The sequence below is a fragment of the Amborella trichopoda genome, chromosome 9 (assembly GCF_054954075.1).
Source record: "Amborella trichopoda isolate Santa Cruz 75 chromosome 9, AtrichopodaSantaCruz75HAP2 v2.0, whole genome shotgun sequence".
Taxonomy (NCBI): Eukaryota; Viridiplantae; Streptophyta; class Magnoliopsida; order Amborellales; family Amborellaceae; genus Amborella; species Amborella trichopoda.
In genome coordinates this window covers 14036607-14059488 of record NC_142344.1, presented here as the reverse complement: position 1 = coordinate 14059488, position 22882 = coordinate 14036607, and the positions used below count along the sequence as shown (strand labels likewise).

General features: G+C 36.4%; 1 protein-coding gene and 1 non-coding gene across 3 annotated transcripts; both read left to right on the top strand.

Annotated features, from left to right (window-relative positions):
• Positions 1-3122: 3122 nt before the first annotated feature.
• On the top strand, positions 3123-21977 carry LOC18424416 (mitogen-activated protein kinase homolog MMK2). Of its 2 annotated transcripts, XM_006829003.4 has the most exons (6): positions 3123-3437; positions 11031-11160; positions 19260-19397; positions 20660-20992; positions 21150-21333; positions 21441-21977. In XM_006829003.4, the coding sequence occupies exons 1-6, from the start codon at positions 3262-3264 to the stop codon at positions 21611-21613; spliced, it is 1134 nt and encodes a 377-aa protein (XP_006829066.2). In that variant the 5' UTR covers positions 3123-3261; the 3' UTR covers positions 21614-21977. The 2 variants fall into 2 exon arrangements, with proteins under 2 accessions (XP_006829066.2, XP_088702087.1); XM_088845961.1 differs by lacking the exon at positions 19260-19397.
• On the top strand, positions 5338-5440 carry LOC148780405 (U6 spliceosomal RNA). Its single transcript, XR_016041809.1, has one exon. It is a non-coding gene; the product is annotated as a U6 spliceosomal RNA (small nuclear RNA).
• Positions 21978-22882: the final 905 nt, after the last annotated feature.

Here is a 22882-nt window from a genome sequence, read left to right as displayed (position 1 = left end):
TGATAACACTTAGATAGATCTAAAAAATTTGGATTTAAAAATCCTCCCAAATTACTCATTTATCCTAGGGAATTGTTTATAGCATACTCCTGCAGGAACACACTATACACGCTCGTGTGTACATTACATGATGGTGTCATCCATCCTTTCCAATAAAATTGAAGCAACACATTTGGGATACCGAGTATCATCCGTTAATCCATGTCATGACTCGTGATGACTTTGCTTGCTTTACTTACTAAGGTCCAGACCGGCTTTGTATTGTTTATCTATCTTTTTCCACTTTCATGAGTATATTACAACAAAATAATACTTAAAAAACCCTTTGTTCTGATCTTTTTCGACTTTCATGAGTATATTACAACAAAATAATACTTAAAAAACCCTTTGTTCTGATTGAATAGTCTGATCTGACTTACAAAATGAGGATTGTACCGGTTCTTCGACACTATTGGTAATCGGATGGTTCTTGCTAGAACCTATTAGTTCACAGATAGAACAAAGGTTATGACAAGGAACTAGGTTGCTTAGCTTCCACTTTTTTATTTGCTTTTTTATTTGTTTTTTTTAAATAAAATAAAATAAAATAAAAATTAAAATAAGGATTTAAGGGGACTTAAAAAAATATTAGATAGGGCTTAATGAAGTGGGAGGGAGGAGGGCGTAGGGGGTATGTATGTGGGAACCAGTTCAGGACCCATACCATTTCAAAACTGATTTGGTCTCAACTGCTTTTCAATCCACATCAGTGATCCAGATAAGAAATTGTCGGGTCTTACATAGAGGGTTATGTTTCCCTAATTCTGGAATGAGAATATCCCTAAGGGTGCAGTTCAAAGTCCAAACTCACCCCAACTTAATCAAATTTCCAAATGTCTTAGGCTATATGGATGGTGAAATTATAGCTTCGTATATTGTGTCATTTTTACATATCTAATTTATTCACTCTGTTTTATTGAGCCAAGTTTGAAATATTCATGTTTTTATAACTTACTTTATTTTTGGGCGATCAACATTTTTTATCTGATCTTTTAATAATAATTTTTAAAATAAAACTAATTTATTAACCATGTTTTGGTTTGTTGATATTTTATTATTCCCCTACTTTGACCTAACGCAAAAATTGAAAAGCAAAAGGAGTATCTAAAATATAATGCAATCGTGCCTCTAGTGTCACATTTTATCTCCCTCACTCCAATGGAACTAAAACATAATGCAATCGTGAACATCTCCTACTCTCTTATTCATTTCTCAAACCAAGAATGACTTACAAGAAAGGAAATTATGGACCGGAAGCAATCAGTGCTACTACACCCCTAGATGAGGCCTTGGATGCCCTCTATTTGTACCATACGTCATATGACTTTTTTGCCCGTCCTTTTCAGTACACCATACGTCTATCCCTCTCGGGGTATGAACTTTAATATTGGCCCGTTGTAATGATTTGGTTGAAAACGAGTCAAAATCATTGTTTGACTTATTTTATTAGTAACTTTTTAACATTTCATTAGCCAAACATAATAAAGTTAGACAATTTTTTTTTAGTTACATATTTTGTATCCTTAAACTAAGATTTCTATTTTTTCATTAATTTCTTTTTAAAATATTGATAAAGCAACAAGTCAACTAGTTTTGATTGTAGCTTATCACTTACTTCTTCATTGGTTGGTCCAATTCTGATATTAATAGTATCAACTAGGTTTTTTAACCGTTTAAAAAAAAAAGAAAGTATCAACTGGGTTTTATAACGCAATAGGTTCTAAATTGGTCTGCTGGACCAATTTTGATTGCTCATTCATACGGAATTTTACTGATTCACTCATTTGGGAATTGACCCAAAAAAGAACTAATTTTTTTTAAAAAAATGGTATTAAAAAAACAAAAATGAGTGGGACTTGAGAAATTATTTTTACAAAATAGTATAATTTTGAGATGTCTAATTTTTTGACAAAACAAGGCAAGTCACTTTGACCTAAGCCAATTTCCAATTCCGAGCGACATTTGGGTTATCCACCAACTCAAGGGGGATCTACGGTGTCTGGATCACCAAATTTTCAAACATTGTACTACTAAGGTTTTGAAAATCGGTGAGTCAGACTGGAACCGGCCGACTCGGATCGAGAATTGTTGGGGCTGGTCGAGCTCTGCCTAAATATCGAGAACCATACAGTTTTATTAGAGAAACCGGTCTCACTTTGTTTTTTAATATTTCTTTTATAATTTTTTTCCCCAATTTTTAAAATTTTTCATTCATTCGATTCATTAGATTAGATTGTGGATTCAGACCGCTGATTTGCTGATCCAGATTGATTTTCAATGGAGGCGATAAGGGGGGGTGTCACATAAGTGCGTCTTTAAACCTTTGGTGCTACCACTGCGACGAGCAAGAGTATGATGATGAGAAATTGGCATAAGCGGCGTTCGAAGAGTCGGGTCCTTAGGAAGCCCAAGTTGTTTCGAGTTGGAGGTCCAACTCGCGGATCTTAAATTTTTTTTAAAAAATTATGAAAATCCTAAAAAAGTAAGAGATATATTTATAACATGTGCATTTATATTTTCTACCATTTTGGAAAAGGTTGGAAAATATTTTGGCCGTAAATACATAATTTTACATTTTCCCATCTTTTTTAATTTTTTCAAAAATACCCCTTCACAAACTCGTTTTTTAAAAATATATTTTTTTTGCTACTTTTTTAACATAATTAATTGTGTTTCGTTAAACTTTAATTTGAATATATTTTTCCAAATTTTTCTATTTTTTAATTTTTTTTAACCATTTTTAGATGGTATAGTAGGCTCGAGCAGTCAGCCCGAGTGGCCTGTAACTAAGACAATCAACTAAAGTTTGGTAGTCTCTAGTCTCTACTGTAAGCTAACTGGAAAGTAGATTCCGCGTGATTTACATTTCTGCCCTTAACGCATGATTCCATGCAACGTCACATTTGCCTCCATTTTTTTGTGAAATTGGTTATAAAGCAATAAGTCAACTGATTACCTTTTCACCTGCAATTAATTCCAATTTACCCTCTGTCTTTCTCTCTCTACCTTGGTAGTTGCACAAGACAGCGACATCATTCTATCACCAAAAATCTCTTTTTCTTCTGGTTTTCCATTTCTACATCGGACAATCTTCGGTTGCAGAGAGAGACCTGCTGTGACAAGTTCTTTGGGAGGAGGAAGTTGTAAGTTTCGTGGAGTTCTGTGCACTTCCATGGGCGCTCTGGTCTTGTTATAAGTTGGAAAAACTAGGGTTTTTTATTCATGTTAATGGCTATGAAGATGGGGTCATCTGGTTCATCAGAGGGGCATATAAAAGGGGTACTCACTCGTGGTGGTCGCTACGTTCGATACAATATATTTGGTAACCTTTTCGAGGTTCCCACCAAGTATGTGCCCCCTATTCGCCCCATAGGAAGAGTGGCTTATGGCATAGTTTGGTGAGTCTCTCTCTTGTTTAGTTTTCTTTCTCACACTTGATCAAGCTTATTGAGTTGAAATTTTATTTGAAGTTCATTTCCCTTTCTTCTCTGGTTATTTTGTAACTTTACTTGTGTGAACATGCACAGTTTAGTTTATATTTTTATTTTTTCTGGGGTTTATCTTTTTGTTCTCTAGCATAATTTTGATTGTTTCTTGGTCAATAAGTTAATTTTAGTTGTTTTGTTTTTATTTTTGTTTGGGTTGTGTAATTGAATCAGTTGTTTGAGTTTTGTTTGGTTTGTATTGTTAATTGGTGCGAAATTGGGGGAATTGCCTTTGGCTTAAGCTGAAGTGTTGATGTTGATTCAAAAGTTGACTCTATTTAGCACACAGATTCTCATGACTTTATTAAGGATTTGCATGTGTGTATATGTAAATAATATAAACATATAAACTCCACCATGGTCGGCCCAAAGCTGGTCTTGCAGGTCCCAAGCCCTGAGGAAGGAGGGATATATATATATATATATATATATATATATATATATATATATATATATATATATATATATACATACATACATATATATACATACATATATATTAACTTATATACATATATATATCTATCTATATATATGTATATATATAAACTCCACTATGGTCGGCCGCAAGCCTGTCTTGCCGGTCCCAAGCCCTGAGAAAGGAGGAGGACAGTGTTGGGTGAGCAGCCAGCCAAAAACTTTTGCCACATCTATCTCATGAATCCTGATCAAATTATATGTAAATATCTTTATAAGTGACCTATGGTCAGACTGAGGGTATGGCCCTTGAGAGAGTAGAATGGTGGAACAAGATTTGTGTAACCGATCCCAAGTAGTTGGCATAAGGCTCAGATGATGTATGCGTGCGTGTGTGTGTTCCATTTTTGAGTGATAACCATAAAGGGGACTATCAGACAGCGTTACGTAAAATTGTTCGTGTTAGGAGAGCCATCTTTATCCAATCTCCAAGCATTCATCTTCCTTGATTATCCTTCTTCCCAAAAGGGTTTCAAGTTCTATGATCTAATGCAATTTCCTATAATTCTAGTCTCGAATTACTCTCAGGCTGCCTCCAAGTCAGACATGACTGATACAATCCAATTCGAAATTCAAGGACTTGAAATTTGTTATGTCCTTTAACAAGCGACGAACATTCATACAATATTAGGACCATCATATCACAAATATTAATTAACAATCTTAAAAAGTTTATGGATATGTCACTACATGATAGATGAAACACTACTCAACTGGATAAGTGAACTCACTATTACAAGTAAAGGTGCACGTTTTCAATTTTTAAAGGGATGCCGCTATAACTGATCCCTCAGCAAAATAACAGGTTACCTCAAGTGGCAAGGATGCAAACATGCCGGAAAAATGTTTTGCTTCAGACCTGTGTCTGCCCAATGAGTTAACGCACAAATGTTCCATGTTGGACCTGTGTCTGTCCAGTGACCCACTAGTGACCCAAATTGAACCGACTAGGCTGAGTCACAACTTATTTGTTGAGTCTTTAAATTGTGATCCAAAGCACCAATATATCTAAAGCCTTGTCTTGTCATTTTGAAAGTTGTTATCTATGGTCATGCTAATGATGCTATGTTGGACATGCTTGGCTTCCTTTTTGTGCTCCCTTTAGGTGGAGACATCAAGGGAGATGCACCAGGTTGCACAGCTTCTTCTATTTTGGATGTCTCCTTTCTTTTGTGTCTAATAATCTTGTTTTAGACTAGGAAAGACTTCAAGGTTTGAATCAATGGCTTGCACAAAATGGCCATGACACTACCAGACCAAATGCCACAAGACTATCCTCTGCAAGATTGAGACCTATTTGATGGTATGTGCCCAAAGGGAAGGGGACCAACATAACGTCTCTTCAGAGACATCCGATAAAATTGGTACAATACAGAGACGATTAGCAAGGCCCTTGCGTAAGGATGACATGCACAAATCGAGAAATGGTCAAATTTTAATCATGGGATGGTGGCGCAGTTGGCCATCGCGTAGTTCTCATAGTGTACGAGTGATCTTGAGATTGAGAGTTCAAGCCTCTCTCACCCCAACCTAAAACAAGCGAATTGGGTTAATTTTGCAAGTCGTTAAAAAAAAAGAAAAGAAAAAAAAAAGAGAGAGATAGAGAGAGAAAGGACCAACACAATGAGATCCAGTTGGTACCTTTGATTCACTGGCAGATATACCCACCATATGTTTAGAAAACGGTCAGTGGTAGTAATACAGGCTGCACAACCACCACGGTTCAAATGATTGACTGCAGAGATGACTCACTGCATACATATGGTTCCTTGCAACATCTGTTATGTCCCTAAAATGCTTCATGCTGACCATCCATTTCTTTACTGATGGTGGATGTGTGCATGTTTACCTCTTCATTTCACAGATTGTATGGTATGCAACATATCCCCTTTTTATAAACGAGGACGGCGCCGCAGTGCTGTTGGTTTATGGGAATACTGAGTTACTGATGACATGATATTGTCGAGAAGTCATATTATGTTTTTTGTGTATACAATGTTTGGATGGACATCTGTGACTAGCGGTTGATGTAAAGGACCTCACTAAGCTTTGAACTATTTCCCTCTGATAAGTTAACACTATAAGAAAGTTACATGTCTCTCTTACAAAAGAAACTCTCTCTCAGAATTCCTTTCAGAGAGAAAAAATGTGGAGCATGATCTTGCCTGCTGTTTAGCATAATCATTACCAAGTATTGCCTGTGACTGCTGCTTTCAAATGTCTGAAAGGTGTTAGAGACTCTCAGTGACAACCTCATCTTCACTGCTGTCACTCTAGGCAATAAACACAAGTACCTAGGGCAAAACATTTCTATGTAATGAACTGAATGCGATATTATCTTTAGAGCACATTGGCAAAATGCAGTCTCTACATGCTTATTTGTGATCTCCACATGCCCACGTGTATTGATGTAGATGGGGATGACTACCAAGAACACCGGATAAACATTCAATATTGCATGCTTGTGAGGGAAAATCTTGTGATGTGGAATGGTGAACAACAATGCTTGGTGGTGATATCATGTGCCAAATCAAAGTATACAGTAAAAGCAGGAATCACTTGTTGCAACAAAGCTTGGTGATGAGACCAAGTGCCAAATCAAAGTGGGTGTGGAGTGGAAGCTAGAGGAGGGGATAGATGTTTGCTAGAGGTTCTCTAGTATGCAAGCATCAGTAAAATATAATATTTAAAAAAGGAGAATTTTTAAAATAAAAGATTTGTTGCACATTTTAAAGTAAGCGATTGCATACAATGAGACCATTTACCTTTGATACAAGGTGGTCACAATTCCTTACAACCATTTGATGTGAAATTTGATAGCTTGGATGTGTCACAAAGTTCAAGAAAATTGCTTTTGAAGTTTGAGCTTGGTCAATGGAATGATTGCAGCCACCCAACTTCACATCCAATGGTCAAGATTATTATGACCACCTTGTGTCAAAGGTAAATGGTCTCATTCTATACTTTCCATTAAAATAATATCTAGATGCAAAAGTTAATATATTAGAAATATATTTATTATGCTTACAAATAGGTTTACTCAAAAGAATTTGAGAGTATTTATTTACTTGGTTTCTTCTCATATATACATCCTTCACAATAATATACTAAAGATATTTATTTGATCATACATTGTATATGGTAAAAAATGAAATTATTTGGCTAAATTAGATACAAGTCCTGCCCTTTTTTTGCACGTCTACCTACACTTCAATTTTTATTTTTAAATGAAAGCATGTGGTAAAAAGAGGGAAAATTAATTTGTGGAAATATAGAGAGAGAAAAGGTAGAGAGAGATAGGAGAGAAATATATAGGGAGAGAAAAGATAGAGAGATAAGAGAGAAAAATCATTCGCCCACTTGTAAACATGTTTTAGAAAGATGAAAAATTAAAATCCCAAAATAATTTGTCACAGAAGTTGGACCCACTGTTCTTGCAGAAAATGCAATTTTGGGAGCATTGAATTCAGAACTTTCTTTTTGACTGATGCAGATTTAAAAATCTTTTCCCTCTTGAATTATTATTGTTTCTTGTTTTATTGAGATGCGTTTATTGCTTTCAATTTTGATGGATATGCATTTATTGCTCTCATTTTTTGATTGACATGTATTTACTGCTTGTTTTCCTTTTAAAATATAAAGAATATGAGTATGTTGACCTATTCATCGACTTCTATGAGATTCGGCTTGCAATCTCCCAACATGGGACTGTAGCAAGGACCTCGATCCCACTCCAGGGGCGCGGGATTATGTTCCCAAAGCAGTACTGCTACCCATGTTACGGGATCCTATTAACTAAGGTTGGGATGTTTTAATCAACTGTGGTGTGGGGATCAAGATCATTCTTTACATGAGTAAGTACTAGGATAATTTACTGGCTGCGAAATAGGCAGTGTTCCTTAATTATACATGCGCACTAAGCACATGTAGGTGGAACACCACACTGCTAGCACAAATTCACTAGAATACTTAATGTAAAAGCTGAAAAACTAATTCGCAGACATGGTGAAATCTTTGGGCCTCGTTGCACGACTTCCTTGGCACTAGGTTGGGGTTTAGTTATTACCAATAACATTAAGATTGGACCAGAACAGCCAACCGTTCAGACAGGGGATCTCAAACTGGTGGGCCAAATGAACTGGCATTGAACCAGTGAAGATCCAGTTTGATACTCGGTTTGGCTTGTTCGACCAGTCCAGACCAAATAGGCGGTCCTGATGATGCTATTGAAACAAAGTCCTTGCCCCTTTTTATTTCTCTATCATTTTTTAAACATGTTCGGTTAGTTTTTTTTGTCTTGCAGAGCATAGACATGTGGGTTTTGGTCATAAATGACACTTAGGTGGGTTTCGGGGTTTAAAATGTAACCTTTTAGAGGGGGGGAGAGAGAGGGAGAGAGCAAGATTGGCATTATTTTCTCTTTTCTCTCTTTCCATACCCAAAAACTGTTGTCTGGGACTTTTTTCTTGGTAACTTTCCCAGAGAGGAGGGGGTTTCCCGTAATCCCGCCATTTAATGCATCTCAATACATTATATCTTCCCAGAAGCATCTGAAATACTTAATTGCAATTCATATCCTCTCTCCAAAGTGTCATCATATTTCTATTCCAATGAAAGTGACTAGACCTTGGGAACCTTTGGAGAAGGGAAACACATTTTCTTGGTACCACTGAACCCGTCTCTTAGTAAGCTACCGTACATGTCCCTCAACCTTGGCTACCTAGAAATCTTAACACCAAGAAAGATGGAGAAAAACCTGGATAAGGGTGACACTCTTCTGTTAGGAATTAGATTCAAAATGGGAAATATCCATCTCTACCCTGGACAACCTATAATGCCAAAAGGTCGAGGTTAAGCAAATCCGTGGGAATAGATGGTATCCTTACACCCTACTGTTACCAGAAGTGAAAGGGTGGAAGCCCTTCTATTGGAAAAATCACTGTTAAAGATTTGGTCCTTTTTCTTTGTAGACTAACAAAGGCTGCCAATCAAGGTGGAAGTGACTAACTCTAAATTCTTACTGTATCTCGTGAAACAAGTCCTTACAGAAAGATCTGGAGGAGACATATGAGAGTTACATTCTCGAGGAAAATATGAAAAAGTACTCCAAGACCTTCATTTAACCAACTTATTGTTTGATAAAGAAGGCAAACCCACCAACCATCACCTGATGTCTACAACACCTCCCTAACCTTGCCTCTAGGATTGCACTGCACCTGCAATCAGAACAACATTTCTCATTCACACGTAACAATGTCTTCATTGCAAAGTAAAGAACAAGATTTATAATAGAGATATCAACTTCATCCACGAGTTACTACCATACCATGACTAGGAGATTTTGATAGCATTGAAAGCTCCCCATTTTCCATCCAAGTTGATGGCTTCTCCATTTAAAACATATAATCAATCTTACAAACTCTATATCAGGGGTCACTGCTTATCAGTGTCTCTTTATTTTTTGCTATGCTGCCCATCAGTGTGTCCTTTGCTGTAAATTATGTTTTGATGAAATCAAAATAAAGAAGCATTAGTTATTGAATTGCCTGAGAGCCGAGCACAACAATTACTCATAAGTCGAGTCAACCGGTTTAAAGACCAAAAAGTATCCTCATTTCTAGTCTGCATTGCCTTTTCTTTCTTGACCACCATTTCCTCGTTATGGATTCCCCCTCCCTATTGTTGTCTTTTTCTTCTTTATTACGTCTTTGGACTATGCTCCCTACCCACCAGTTATTCCCTCAAGGGCAAAGAAAGACGAAAGCTACATACAAAGGCGACTATGCTAACGAGGCATTTTCCCCCAAACTTCTTACTCTCCACAAACAACCTTCCTGTTGTCAGAAGTCAAAAACTTCCTTCCCCTTATTAATCTTGCATCAAAATTCTGCCATCCTAACAGCACATACATATAAAGAGATGCCAGGAGCTTGGGTTCATTTTTGAAGGTACATATCATATCTACAAGTTTTAGTTATTCACCCTGATTACACATTACTTTTGAATTGCCCATTGCATATGTAATGAAATATATCCATAATTGTGTCTACAAAACTCCTACTGGTTCTTATCAATTGATCATATCATTGTTAATCCAGTTTCTGGAATGATGTTGAGGTGCATTTAGCTTATTTATAGCACCATTTTGAAAGATTAGGGCCCTCAATTTCATTATGTAAGACACTTCAAGTCAAGAAAGCTTGAGTAGGCTATGGATCAAGTACGATATTATGGATTCCAGGCAATTGCTTGTTTTTTACTGTTGAGTTAGCTAGTGTAAACAGGAAAGAATCTAACAACTGATATTTAATACCTGCCTTACCATTCCTTTTCGTTACTTTGTTTTGTCCCTTTAAACCTCTCCAAGGTAGTTTAGGTTTTGGACTTCTGTAGAGTATGAACTCCTGTCATTTTTATTGGAATATCCTTATGCATGGCTCATAGCTCCATTAGGATCACCAGTCTGATAGACTTGCAATGAGTTTGGATTAGTTCCCATTACTGGTCTGCAAGCTGGTGCCAATTGGAGGGAAGGCCAGTCTTTAATATCTAATTACTAAATTTATATGTTAAGCTTCATGTATGCCTATCCTAGAATGCAAAAATGCTGCCGAGATGCTTCTAGGGCAACATTTATTGCTTTGGTTGAATGGGTGCCATCTTTGAGCTGAGCATGTGCTGGATCAGGCTATAAATCTGGGAAGGATGCTATGAAGAACATCCCTCTGCCATTGGTGTGATGTGTACATTGATTATTTTCTAGATCGTCACTGTATTGTTTCTTGTTGAAGAATCATTTCAACAAAGTTTATCAATAAATTCTGCTACTGATAAAAAAAAATAAATATTTTTTCAAGGTTCAATGGTTGATTATTTTAACTTGTTGGGCTCTGTTTGTGAGTGCATTTCAGCTAGGATTGATAAAATATAAAATCGTTTAACTAAGTCAGTATGAGCATTATCTTGTCTTTTGACATTTTCCTCTTACCATCGACTTATCGAAATGAATGTGAATGCATTTTTCTGCAGCTCTGCTGTGAACTCAGAAACCAATGAAGAGGTTGCTATCAAGAAAATAGGTAATGCCTTTGATAACAGAATCGATGCCAAAAGGACTCTAAGAGAAATAAAGCTCCTTCTTCATATGGATCATGAAAATGTGAGTTCAGATGATGTACCTTTAGCCATTAAATACTTTGCTAGCAAAATGCTGCCAACCAGCTTCAGAAGGGCCATTTTTGCATTTGTACTTTCTGTTTTGCATAAGATTTTTCTTAATATTTATGTTATTCCTGTTTTTTGTGTTTGTTTTCTTTGATCCTTTCTCTTGTTGCTCTCCCGAGATATGAAATCTGATATATGTTTGGATTGGATATCTTGGGAGGACAACAAGAGAAATGATCAAAGTAGTAAAACATGGAAACCAGATATATAATGTCTTTTTTCTTTTGTCTGTGCTCATTGTATTGTAGTGTTACATCTATTGACGAAAATGATTGATACCAATATCTGCTCGACCTTGCCTAGTGAGCCTTGGATTGCATTCAACATCAACAATTCCCCATTGTTGGGATGTCCAGTGTTGTTCTTATTAGCTATGATTTTTTGTTTTAATTGAAGGAATTTTAATTTGTTTTCTTCACTATTTGTTATCAGGTTTTGCCTGGAGGTTATTTTAGTGTTTTCTACCTGTCTCCTATGTCAAACCACATAAATCTGGGACTTTGCCAATCTCGTAAAGCAATTTCAATATTTGAGACTCTGGGCAAATATCTCATAATATTGTAGCCAAGGCGTGGTTACTGAGATCTGCGGGCAACTCAGGCTTTAAGTGTAAACCTTCTCTCCAAAGTGTCCTTGGCTAGTTGTTCTTTCAATAGGATTCATATAGTTTTTTGTGTTGGCATGTTGCACATTTATCGTGCTCTGTTTTCAGGAAGGACAGAACTTACGTGAGGGATCAAATGGTTATAAATTTTTTCATTTGTTGGGATTTAGGATCAGAGCAAGGGTTACTATTATTATTATTTTTTTTAGCAGTCACAACAATAAATCCTCTAGCTACACGAGTGAATAGAATTCCATTCATCTTATTTTTTCTATGGAAGAGTGTCCCAACTAGCAAGTTATCCTATTTCCCAGTTTTTGAAGATTTTTTGGAGAAGCAAAACCTCCTTTGTGTAACCCTTTCTGTGTCATGCAGGTCATATATTTACTAACACCATGCCTTAGAAGGAAGGTTGTGGAGTGTCTGTTCTCTCAGAGTCTGTGTATCTGATTATGGATGGTAAATATTTGCGGATTATCGTTGTTATTGTAACTGATTAGTCTGTTTTGTGTTTTCCTGAAAGGTATGAGGGGGAATTGCAAACAAGTGTCTCTGTAGCAGAATATTTTCGTGATTCCTTTTATTCTTGAGTGTGATCTTGCTTTTTGCCAATTATGGTTGATTTCGCAACTCTTCTTCCTTTTTGGGCCAGTAACTTTGAGTATTCTTAATTGATGGAACTGCATCCTACCCAGAAAAGATCAAGGAGGCTAGCTTTGGTTGGTTGGAAGACAAAGATGCCGCTGTTGTCACATTAATTCTTATTTGACCTGATTTTGAAAAGAATTATAAAGAATGGTTGTTAAACAATAGGCAAAATGTTGCGTGGTCTGTGGAGACTGGTGCATGAACGGCTCAAATTTGACCCTTCACAAAAATTACCAATATTGGTCAGAATTTCTTGGAGAGAGTATACTGACAGCCAAAGGCTGCTTGGTTTTTTCAGCTGGTGCAGGAGTTTTAATTTATCTAAGACTTTTTATGCTTAGGAAATGATGAATCGACCATTTTGAATAGAGGCAGCTGACATATTTCTAGCTTATTGTTGAAAGAAGTGGCTATGTAAAATTTTATAGAGTATAAATTTTTTCTCTTTTTCTTTTATTAATATAACTGAATTTCCCTTACAAGTACCACAAAACAATGTTGTAAACAAAAAATAAAATCCTAAATACAACCTAGGATCTTCTCTTTTTACTGCTAAATAAATATGACTCAATCCACGATTGTAACAATCCCTAACTGTAAATTCTAATACAAACAATGTTCCTGGAAATTGCAATAAATTGAACAATATTGATTAAAAATAAACTAAAAACAGCCAGGAAGACTTACTTGACTTTACCTGGGGTCGCCCCCTTAGGCCTTCATCCACCCCATACTCGATTACCCGACCTATGGCGGACTATTGATCCTATTGGCCTTGCTGAATTCTCTACGTCGGGAAGCTCCTAGGCAATAATTTTTTCATATATAGGCTTTCTGAGGCTTAAAACAAATTAGGGTTTTACTAAACCCTTTTGGACCTATCTAGGGCATGCCACAAGTGGAACCTTCCTTGGTCCTATGTAGGGCTTGGCCTGGCCCTCTTATTTATCCTATGGGTCACATGCCACCCCTAGCTCTTTAGGGTAGTTTGTGTGAAAGCAGTGGCTTGGTAGAATTCAAGGGAGTAAAATAAAATTTTTTTTCTCTTTTCATTTTTTATTTATGTATCTGAATTCCACTGACAAATGCTACATAATACTGCTGTAAACAAGACTTAAAATCCTAAATATCTCTTTCCTTTTACTGCCAAATAGAATAGACACATTGCAGGATTGAAAAACACGCTTTGACTATAAATTTTAATACAAATATTGTTCTTGAAAACTCCAATAAACAAGCAAAGATTGATTAAAAATAAAACCAAACAGCCAAGAAGGCTTATTTGAATTTGCCTAGGGTCATCCCCTTAGGACTTAGTAGATCCCACACCCAATTTTCTGATCGATAGCGCACTTTGATCCTATCGGCCCGGTTGAATTTTTTGAGATGAGAAGCTTCCTTAGACAATACCTCACAGATTTAGGGTTTTGAGAACATAAACAAGATTAGGGTTGTAGACCCCTTTATAGACCTCTATAGGGCATGCCCCTGAAACGCACCTCCCTTGGTGGGGCTGGGCGTGCCCCTCTCTATTATCTTTGAGTGGCATGCCACCCCTAGTAGCCTAGGGTGGTGCGTACCACCCTTTAATGACTAATGAGAGAGAGAGAGGCATGGATGAGAGAGAATAAAAGAGAGAGTAGCTAGAATGTGGTGAATGAGAGTGAGCGGGTTCCCCTTCTTATATAGGCTTCAAGGGCAAAATACAAGCTATAGTACAAGGGGGGCTCTCTTTATGCACATGTACATGTATCTTTTTTTAGGGTTGCTTCTTGATAATGAGCGGGTTCCCTTCATATAGGCCTCAAGGACAGAACCCAAGCACATATCACTATACTACAAGGGAGACTTTCTCTATGCATATGTACATGTATCCCTTCTTAGAGTTTCTTACTGGTAATGCGGCTGTCATGTGTGCATGCTGTGTAGAAGTTCTTTGAGGATTTCACCCTTGCTCTCATAGGTCTATATCCGCACATAAGGGACCCCGCACATAAGGGACCATGAGGCTCTCTTGGCCTACAAACCATCACTTGGCATCTCTCTAAGCTCAACAAGTAATGACTTCTGAAAACCTTCTTTAGTAGTGCTATATACCTAGGGGTAAGGGTTTTGGACATGACCATGGCCATAGATCGCTTGACCTGATGAAGGGAAAAATTATTCTTATTTTTTATTTTTATTCAACTTTAAAGGATATATTTTATAGTTTTAGTTTAGGGTTTATTTCTAGAAATTTTGAATATTGAATTATAATATATAAAAGGTGTGTGGGGTCTTGAGAGAGTTAATTCCACATATCTTTAGAAATTGAAAGAGATAAAAGCTTGGGGTATGGAGAAAAAACCTAGTTTTATTTGAGTTATGCATGTGTTTAACTTCGCTTCTTGCTGATTTTATTGTTCGTTCAAATTTTCTTGCATTAAATTGGTATCAGAGTTCGCGATCTACACGGAAAGTACTGTAATTGTGTACGGAAGTACTGTAATTGTGTATGGAAGTACAGTTGCACTATACGGTGTTATTGTAGGATCAATTGTTTTGTGCCCCAGATCAACAACAAAGTTGGGAAGTTACAGTGGGGGTCTAGGGTTTGCAGATTTTTGGCCAAAGTTTTGTCAAAAGCAACCTAGATCTTGCTGATTTCAATAATTTTTGTTGATTAATTGCCTAAGGTTTGTGATTTCGGCGACCCCATGGCAGCGAGAAGGGCCTATAGAAGGAGGATTTTTTGTAGCTCTGCTTCGTGATCCCATAGATGACAGAATTGTGGAACTTGAAACGCAAGTTCAGCACCTGATGTATCAATTCGTGAGCCTCAATAATTGGCAAGACGATAATCTTTTAGCCCAATAGGGTTTCGAGTGCAAGCCCTTTCACTTTTGCGCTCTGCATGGGGAGTCGAGTGTTTAGCATAGTGACAGAAGACCTAGATGTGGGGAACATCACTCTAGTGTTTTCGATTTAGAGGATGAGATTTTTGATTTTAGCACTGATCATATAGAAAATTAGCAAGATGAAGATTGGGATATGTCACCATTCTTTGACGCATACTTAGATGAATAACAAGATCTTGTAGGAGATCCTCTATTATGATGATCAAGATTTTGTGGTTGAATTGGTATTTGACAAGGAAAAAGATGAAGGACTCAAAGGAGAATTGATAGGTGAAGTTGTTGGTTTGGTCGCTGATCTCAAAGATGCACCTGTGGTGTGTTCTAGAGCTCACTCTAGGCAAATTCAGCAGGGTCACACGGCTGAAGTGATGCAATTTCAACAAATTTATGTGATTAAAAATATTCTACTGACATACAAGGACCCTTACCTCAAGGGTTTCTCAGTTCTAATGCACAATCACTGTGTTTTTTTGGTTGGTGCGGTAACCTACAAGTCTTGAGATCATGTTTACAATATTCGAGTTGAAAAATGTTGCCGGACTAGTGCCAATTTCATCTTAGCACACATCAAAACTCGAAGACGAGTTTTTTCCAACCAAAGGAGAATGATGAGGGGCAAAATTATTCTTATTTTTTGTTTTTATTTAACTTTAAATGATGTATATTATAGTTTTAGTTTTAAGGATTATAGTTTTAGTTTTAATGGGACCATCCTTTAAACACCGATTCTAAAGGATCAGACAACAAAGGAAAGCGGCCACTCATAAACAATAAGGGAAGCGAATGGTCTAGAGTAAATAACCAATTTGCTCAAACCCAAAATTCAAAAAATATTTCTTACAAAGAAGCTCTAGAATTACAAAAAGATCTTTACCAAAACTTTCCTATAGAAACTAGGCAAGTTTCTAGCTTTTTTAGAAACCTTGATATTCCAAACAATATTTATGAAGAACTAGACCAGGTATGAAAAAACCATATCTTAGGAAACAAAGCTCAATTTCGAAAACGTATAAGTTCACTCTTCGATTTGATAACCAATCAGAGTCGAAATTTTGAAAAACTTGAAGAGAAAATATTTATATCCATTAAACAAATGGACTGGAATGAAAACTTCTCTTTTGATAAGATAAATTCTTTTCTTGAGATTTCACATTTTCTCGATCATCAAACAGGTGATCCTATTTTCAAAAAAATCAAAAGAATCTGTCTCTAAGAAAAGGCTAAACAAGTCTTGGCTAGCGACATATTTTCAAAAATATCCCAAATGGTAGACAGAGATAAATTTTCGAAAATTCCAGAACTCCTGGAAAGTCAGTTTGGATACTTATATCTTGATCCACACCAGAACATGAAAGCTGCGTTATACCTCGACTATAATCAAAACTATGATTATTAAGCCTTTTATAGTTGATTACCATTATGGCTTTACCTCTTTTTTCTTCATTATGGTTCTTACCATGAATGCAGGACTAGAATGGGGACTTGTTGTTGGTTCAATCAAGTCTTTTTCTAGTAGTTCTTTGAACTGAATGGCAAACTCGTCTATATCTTTTTTGATATAGAGCATGGGTTTTACTCTAATGATCCTGTTTGGATCAGAGAGTTTTAGGCTACAATATCTTGGACTTTTGGACCATAATTTCAAAGGGTTTTCATAAAAAGGTTATTTTTTTATTTTCCCAAATTTTTGTATGGTTTCTCCCCGTTTTTGAGGTGAGAATCCAAACTGACATCTATACTTATTTCTATAAGTATAGGTATGTCAACTTTTTATCCTTTTTGAGTTAAAGTTAATTTGTCTGAAAAAATTTGAATTGGGTAATCGTTTTGCAAAAAGTTGTTTCCCAAAATAAAATCTCCATGCATGAATGGAAAACATAGTATCTTAGGGATGGAAGATTAAAAATCCCAAGAAAATAAAGGTGTATACATTATAGTTTTATATGATGAGGGGCAAAACATTAAGGTTTAGGGATTTTAGGCTTTTTATTTTTTTGTTTACTTCATAAGTAGTATTCACGAATACTGTTCACGAGTATTGTTCACATGGCTGAAATTCTTTTTATATAGATCATTTAATCAATGTATGGACATGTAATGTATTTGAACACTGAATTATAATATATAAGAGGTGTGTGTGGTCTTGAGAGGGTCAATTCCAAATAATTTTAGAAATTGAAAGATAGAAAAGCATAGGCTTTTGGAGCCCTAGCTTGAGGTATGGTGAAGAAATCCTAGGTTTTTTGGAATTATGCATGTGTGTAGGTTTGTTTCTTGTTGATTTAAATGGTCGCTCAAATTTTCCTGCATCACAACCCTAGGTTAGTCAACCAACACACAAACTCCCTGTGAAGTGTGTAATCCATTATAATTCTTTATTGTCATGTTCTCAGAGGCTTTAAAGGCCAAAACCTCAACAATTGTAACTTCGAAAATTGGTTTATATGCTTTTCTTTCAGTCTATAATGTGAATGTATCAGAATTTCTCCACATTGGTCATCTCTTCCATCAATGAAGAAACTCTTACGTTAATCTTCTATGGTGACACCACAAGATTAAACTTTAGCAACTTCGTCTCTGTGATGCCTGTGAATTGTGGCTTTGACATATTTTAAACTGTGATGTAACTGTTGAAAGAAATTTGGATACATAGAACCTCTTGTCCTCAGAAGACAAAGAAATTTAGGATAAGAGGTCCTAGTGCAGATGCTGTGACTAGTTGTGTCATGTTGAATCCACTTCATAACATTCTATCCTATATTTTGTGCACCTACCATCCTATTGCTTTTACTTGAAACTTTCCAGCCTTATCTGCTTCTCGTTAGGTAATCTTTCTTCCTATTTCTCGTTAACGGACATTTCCGAGACCTTTACCTTAAGTTGTCTATATCAAGATGCCACTTTGTTATCTGCTGCTGTTGGTTATATCTTTTCTATAACCAAATTGACAATTTACTTTAGTCATTCATCCTAAAGATTCTGATTCTATTTCAAATGTGATTCATGTCTCTGATATGTCTACGAATCTAATTTTCCCAAGAGCTTGTTGACTGGAATTCTGTTGTTATTTCTTGGTCTGGTGTGCCCTAGTTGATTAGGAACAATGGTGAGGTTGGAAGGCTATTCTACATCTTTTGTGCATCATCTCAACAATTTTTTGTTGTTGTTGTTGATCTTTTTTCGTTTGTTTCTCAAGAAGCAAATCATCTATGGAACTATGCATCGACTTTTGGGGTGTCAAAGCTCTCTGTGGCTTTGTTATTTGTCGTTTTTAGGTTTATTCAAGTCTTCTCTTTGTATTGTTTAGTAATCATTGGGACACTATAATTTATTGCTTTAGCTGAATTTGTTGGGGAGGGCTGGTAAAAATCAATAAACTATAAGTAAAACAAAGACAATTTTACGTTCATAATGGAAATGATCATATTCTGGGTCACCATTATGACCTTGTCTTCTTTAACAGATGAACCTCTAAATTGACTAGGTCAAGAGGGAGGGCGGGAGAGATATATGGCTGGGTTTGGTTGGGGGAGGGAGCACGGATTGACTCAGTGGTAATTTTGAGGAAGTTGTTTTTAGTAGTTCTTTTGACTAACAATATCATATGGTAGATAGAATTTTAAGGTCAATTCAAGCAATGAATGGATGCATGATAGTTAGGTTTTCTTGAATCAGGGCACAATTTGAATCAGGGCACAATTCATAAATGATCTTGTTCTTCCCTAAGTGGCAATCAACTTGAAATAGATGCTCAGATAATTAGTATGGATGTACTACCACTACATGAGCTGGAACGGTTTAGGCTTCTTAGTAGTTGTTGAGATTTTTCAATATTTGGATTTTGTGTGGAGCCCACTATATCAGGTTACCCTTCTTGTGTTACAGATTATTGCCATCAAAGATATCATACGCCCACCTGATAGGGAAAATTTCAATGATGTTTATATTGTGTCTGAGTTAATGGATACAGATCTTCATCAGATAATACGCTCTAAACAACCTTTGACAGATGATCATTGCAAGGTATGTATTGGTGCTTGCAGGTCAATCATTGTGTATTCTTTATATGCATGTAACCTTTTAAATTCTAATTAATTGTTTTCAATATGAGAGTAGGTTTTTTTATGACCAATTTTATGTGCTTTGATGTGCATACATTAAATACGTACATGTGAGTGTATCAGTTTGTCTCATCTCTCTCTCTCTCTCTCTCTCTCTCTCTCTCTCTCTCTCTCAGAGGGTATGTGTGTGTGTTGTGCCCTCTGTGTGCATGCTTCCTTGAAGACTAATCTTCAATATGATGATCATGATTGTCATTGGTCATTAATACGTACATGTGAGTGTATCAGTTTGTCTCATCTCTCTCTCTCTCTCTCTCATAGGGTATGTGTGTGTATGTCTGTGCCCTCTGTGTGCATGCTTCCTTGAAGACTAATCTTCAATATGATGATCATGATTGTCATTGGTCATTGGCTCAATAATACTCAATTTAATTGTTTTGAACATTCAAACAAGGTGATAGAGCTGTCTTTGTACCTTGTATCTGTTGAATCTACATGCTAATTCATGGCTTAAAAGTTCTTATAACCTGCAGACCTCATTCAATATGTCATGGAGATCTGTTCACCACATCAAAGTACTCAAGTTAATTTATTCTTGGTGTTACTTTACTATCCTGTTGGGGGATTCATGCCTGTCACCATCATCTTACATGATTTTAATAATTAGTGAGGAAGACCCTATTGGCCTTAACCCCAAGGTTTTTTCATTGTTTGGATGTAATCTGCTCTCACGTTTAAGCAAGAAAAGATCTTCCATTGAATTTATTTCGAAGTCTTGAGGCCAGTTGATCCGCTGCAAGACATTGAATTCTATGTCTACATGTTTTTTTGGTTCTCTTATATGCCTCTCACGGTCTCTCCACTATTGCCACCTTAGAAATGCACTTGCATCTTACTTTTTGCATCTTTGCCTACCATTGTGTACATCTGTTCCCACTCTTCTTCCCCTTCTATTCTCTGTATCATGTTCGATATAATGCCCCTAAAATTTACCTGAGTTTGAAGTTTGTATCTTGAACCTCATCTTTTCAAAATTCCTCCTTTTTATTTTTCCTTCATCTCTTGCGATTACCTTTTTGTCAAATTTTAGCTCCATCCTTTTACAACTGACTGAAATCTTTCTAGATACTATTATGTTGGACAAGCTTCTTAAATGTGCAGTATCTAATTCATTATTTGATGAACTTGCATAATTATGCTTATGATGCTTGCATATTCATGCAGTATTTTCTATATCAATTGCTGCGAGGGCTGAAATATATACACTCAGCCAATGTTCTTCACCGTGACTTAAAGCCCAGCAATTTGCTTCTAAATTCCAACTGTGACCTTAAGATAGGTGACTTTGGACTTGCACGGACTACATCAGAAACGGATTTCATGACAGAGTATGTTGTCACTCGCTGGTACCGAGCACCAGAATTGCTCCTAAGTTGTTCAGAGTACACTGCTGCTATTGATGTTTGGTCTGTTGGATGTATATTCATTGAAGCGGTCATACGGGAACCTCTGTTTCCTGGTAAAGACTATGTTCAACAACTGAGGCTTATCACTGAGGTATGACATAGGTTACTTTGAAAAATTGTCCAGCTTTCTAGTTTTTAGAGGGAAATACTGGTTCAAAGAATTATGGTTGGAGTTAAGTAATCACATGAGTTGTTATCGCTTTTCTGAATTTTAGTTTAATTAGCGGCAGCCTTTGTTCTTTGAATAGTTACTAGGTACACCAAGTGACTCGAGCCTTGGGTTTCTACGAAGTGAGAATGCGCGCAGATATCTTCGCCAATTCCCACAATTCCCCAAGCAAGAATTTTCACAAAGATTTCCAACCATGTCTCCTGAGGCTGTTGATTTGGTTGAGAAAATGCTCGTATTTGATCCCAGCAAGCGCATCACAGGTACTTCTTTACTCGCTTGTGAGTTTTAAGCAATAGATGAGCAATTCCTTTATTTTGTCCCTTGTATTGAGTTGGTTTTCATTTAACCTTTTCTATTGTGTATACAGTTGAGGAGGCATTGGCCCACCCTTATTTGGCATGTCTTCACGACGTCGATGATGAACCTGTTTGCCACTCGCCTTTTAATTATGACTTTGAGCAGCCATCAATCACAGAAGAGAATATTAAGGATCTTATCTGGGGAGAATCTCTCAAATTTTATCCAGATCCAAAGAAGTAGAATATGTAGTTTACTATGTCATCCCTTGGATGTAAGAAATTTGTATGGAAATTTTAGGTATGATTAACCTGTTCTCATATGGAAGTTATAGGTATGATTAAACTATTCTCATATGGCTGAGGGAACCATATCTTAATTAGGGATGGAGTGACAATTGATGTTGCCTATCTTGAAGGCCCAAAGGCAGAGGGGAATATACGATGTTCTATAAAAATAAAATGGGATGCGGTCTTCCCTCAATCAATGTTTGTGACTGTTGGAGGGGCAGTTATGGAGGGGCAGTTAAATTATTATTGAGTGGGCTCAATCTGTAAAGTTGTAAGACTTTTAAGTTCTATTGTTTATCAGCTAGAATGTTCCAAAACCTTGTATGTGTTTCGTGGTGCTTGTGCTTTAATTGTTTGTGCCATGTCGAAGTGTGAATCTTTTTTGGGTAAATGTCAAGGTGTGAATTTATGATGAAATTTTACATTGCTGCAGATTTTCTAAAGCTAGGTTTATTTGAGAAAATTTCATGAATGGAAGTAATTAAGGAGTATGGGAATGGTGACCTCGATCTGATGTTGAAAATTGTTTTGCACAACACAGCTTGTTCATCGAGGGTTTTTTTTGGCTCTGGGCAGACACAGAGAGAACTTGACATTCATCTGAAACACAGATTGCCATCAAATCACTACTCTGACAGAGTTTTCCTTGAGGGCAAAAAATAGGAGAAGAATTTACGTACAGAAAAAAGATGTACTACCGAATGGTCTATATTTTGGGATGAGTTATGGTGAGGTTTTATTGCCTTTTTTTTTTTTCTTTAATTCTCATTTTTTTATAGGGCTTAAAAGTTTAACTTTCGAGCTATCCAAAACAAAAAAACTTTTAAATATTTAGATTTTTTGAAGGAAATTGTTTCATGTGGGCTGGACCGTATATCTACGGTCCAAAGGTATAAAGCATCTATCATAAAGATGGATGCAGAGATTATATATGCTTTAAAATTAGGATGAAATTATATTTAAAAAATATATTTAGTGCCAAGCTCGTATTGCTACAACATGCTTTAAAAATCCAACTTTCAAACAGTCCAAACACAAAAATACTGATTTGTGTCCCAAAAAATTACCGTGTCCTTGCTTAGAAACCCCCCCCCCCCCCTTTGCGCCCCCCTAAAAAAGGAAAAAAAAGGAAGAAGAAGCGTGCCCCCAAACAAGAAAAAAAGAAAAGAAGCCACTAAGTGCTTGGTGGTTTGAAACACTTGACCCTCAACTAATAAACCAT

Coding starts and splice junctions, on each gene's coding strand:
- LOC18424416 (XM_006829003.4), top strand. CDS start 3,262: ATGTTAATGGCTATGAAGATGGGGTCATCTGGTTCATCAGAGGGGCAT. Junction 11,161..19,259: donor TTCATATGGATCATGAAAAT/GTGAGTTCAGAT, acceptor CTTGTGTTACAG/ATTATTGCCATCAAAGATAT. Junction 19,398..20,659: donor TGACAGATGATCATTGCAAG/GTATGTATTGGT, acceptor ATATTCATGCAG/TATTTTCTATATCAATTGCT.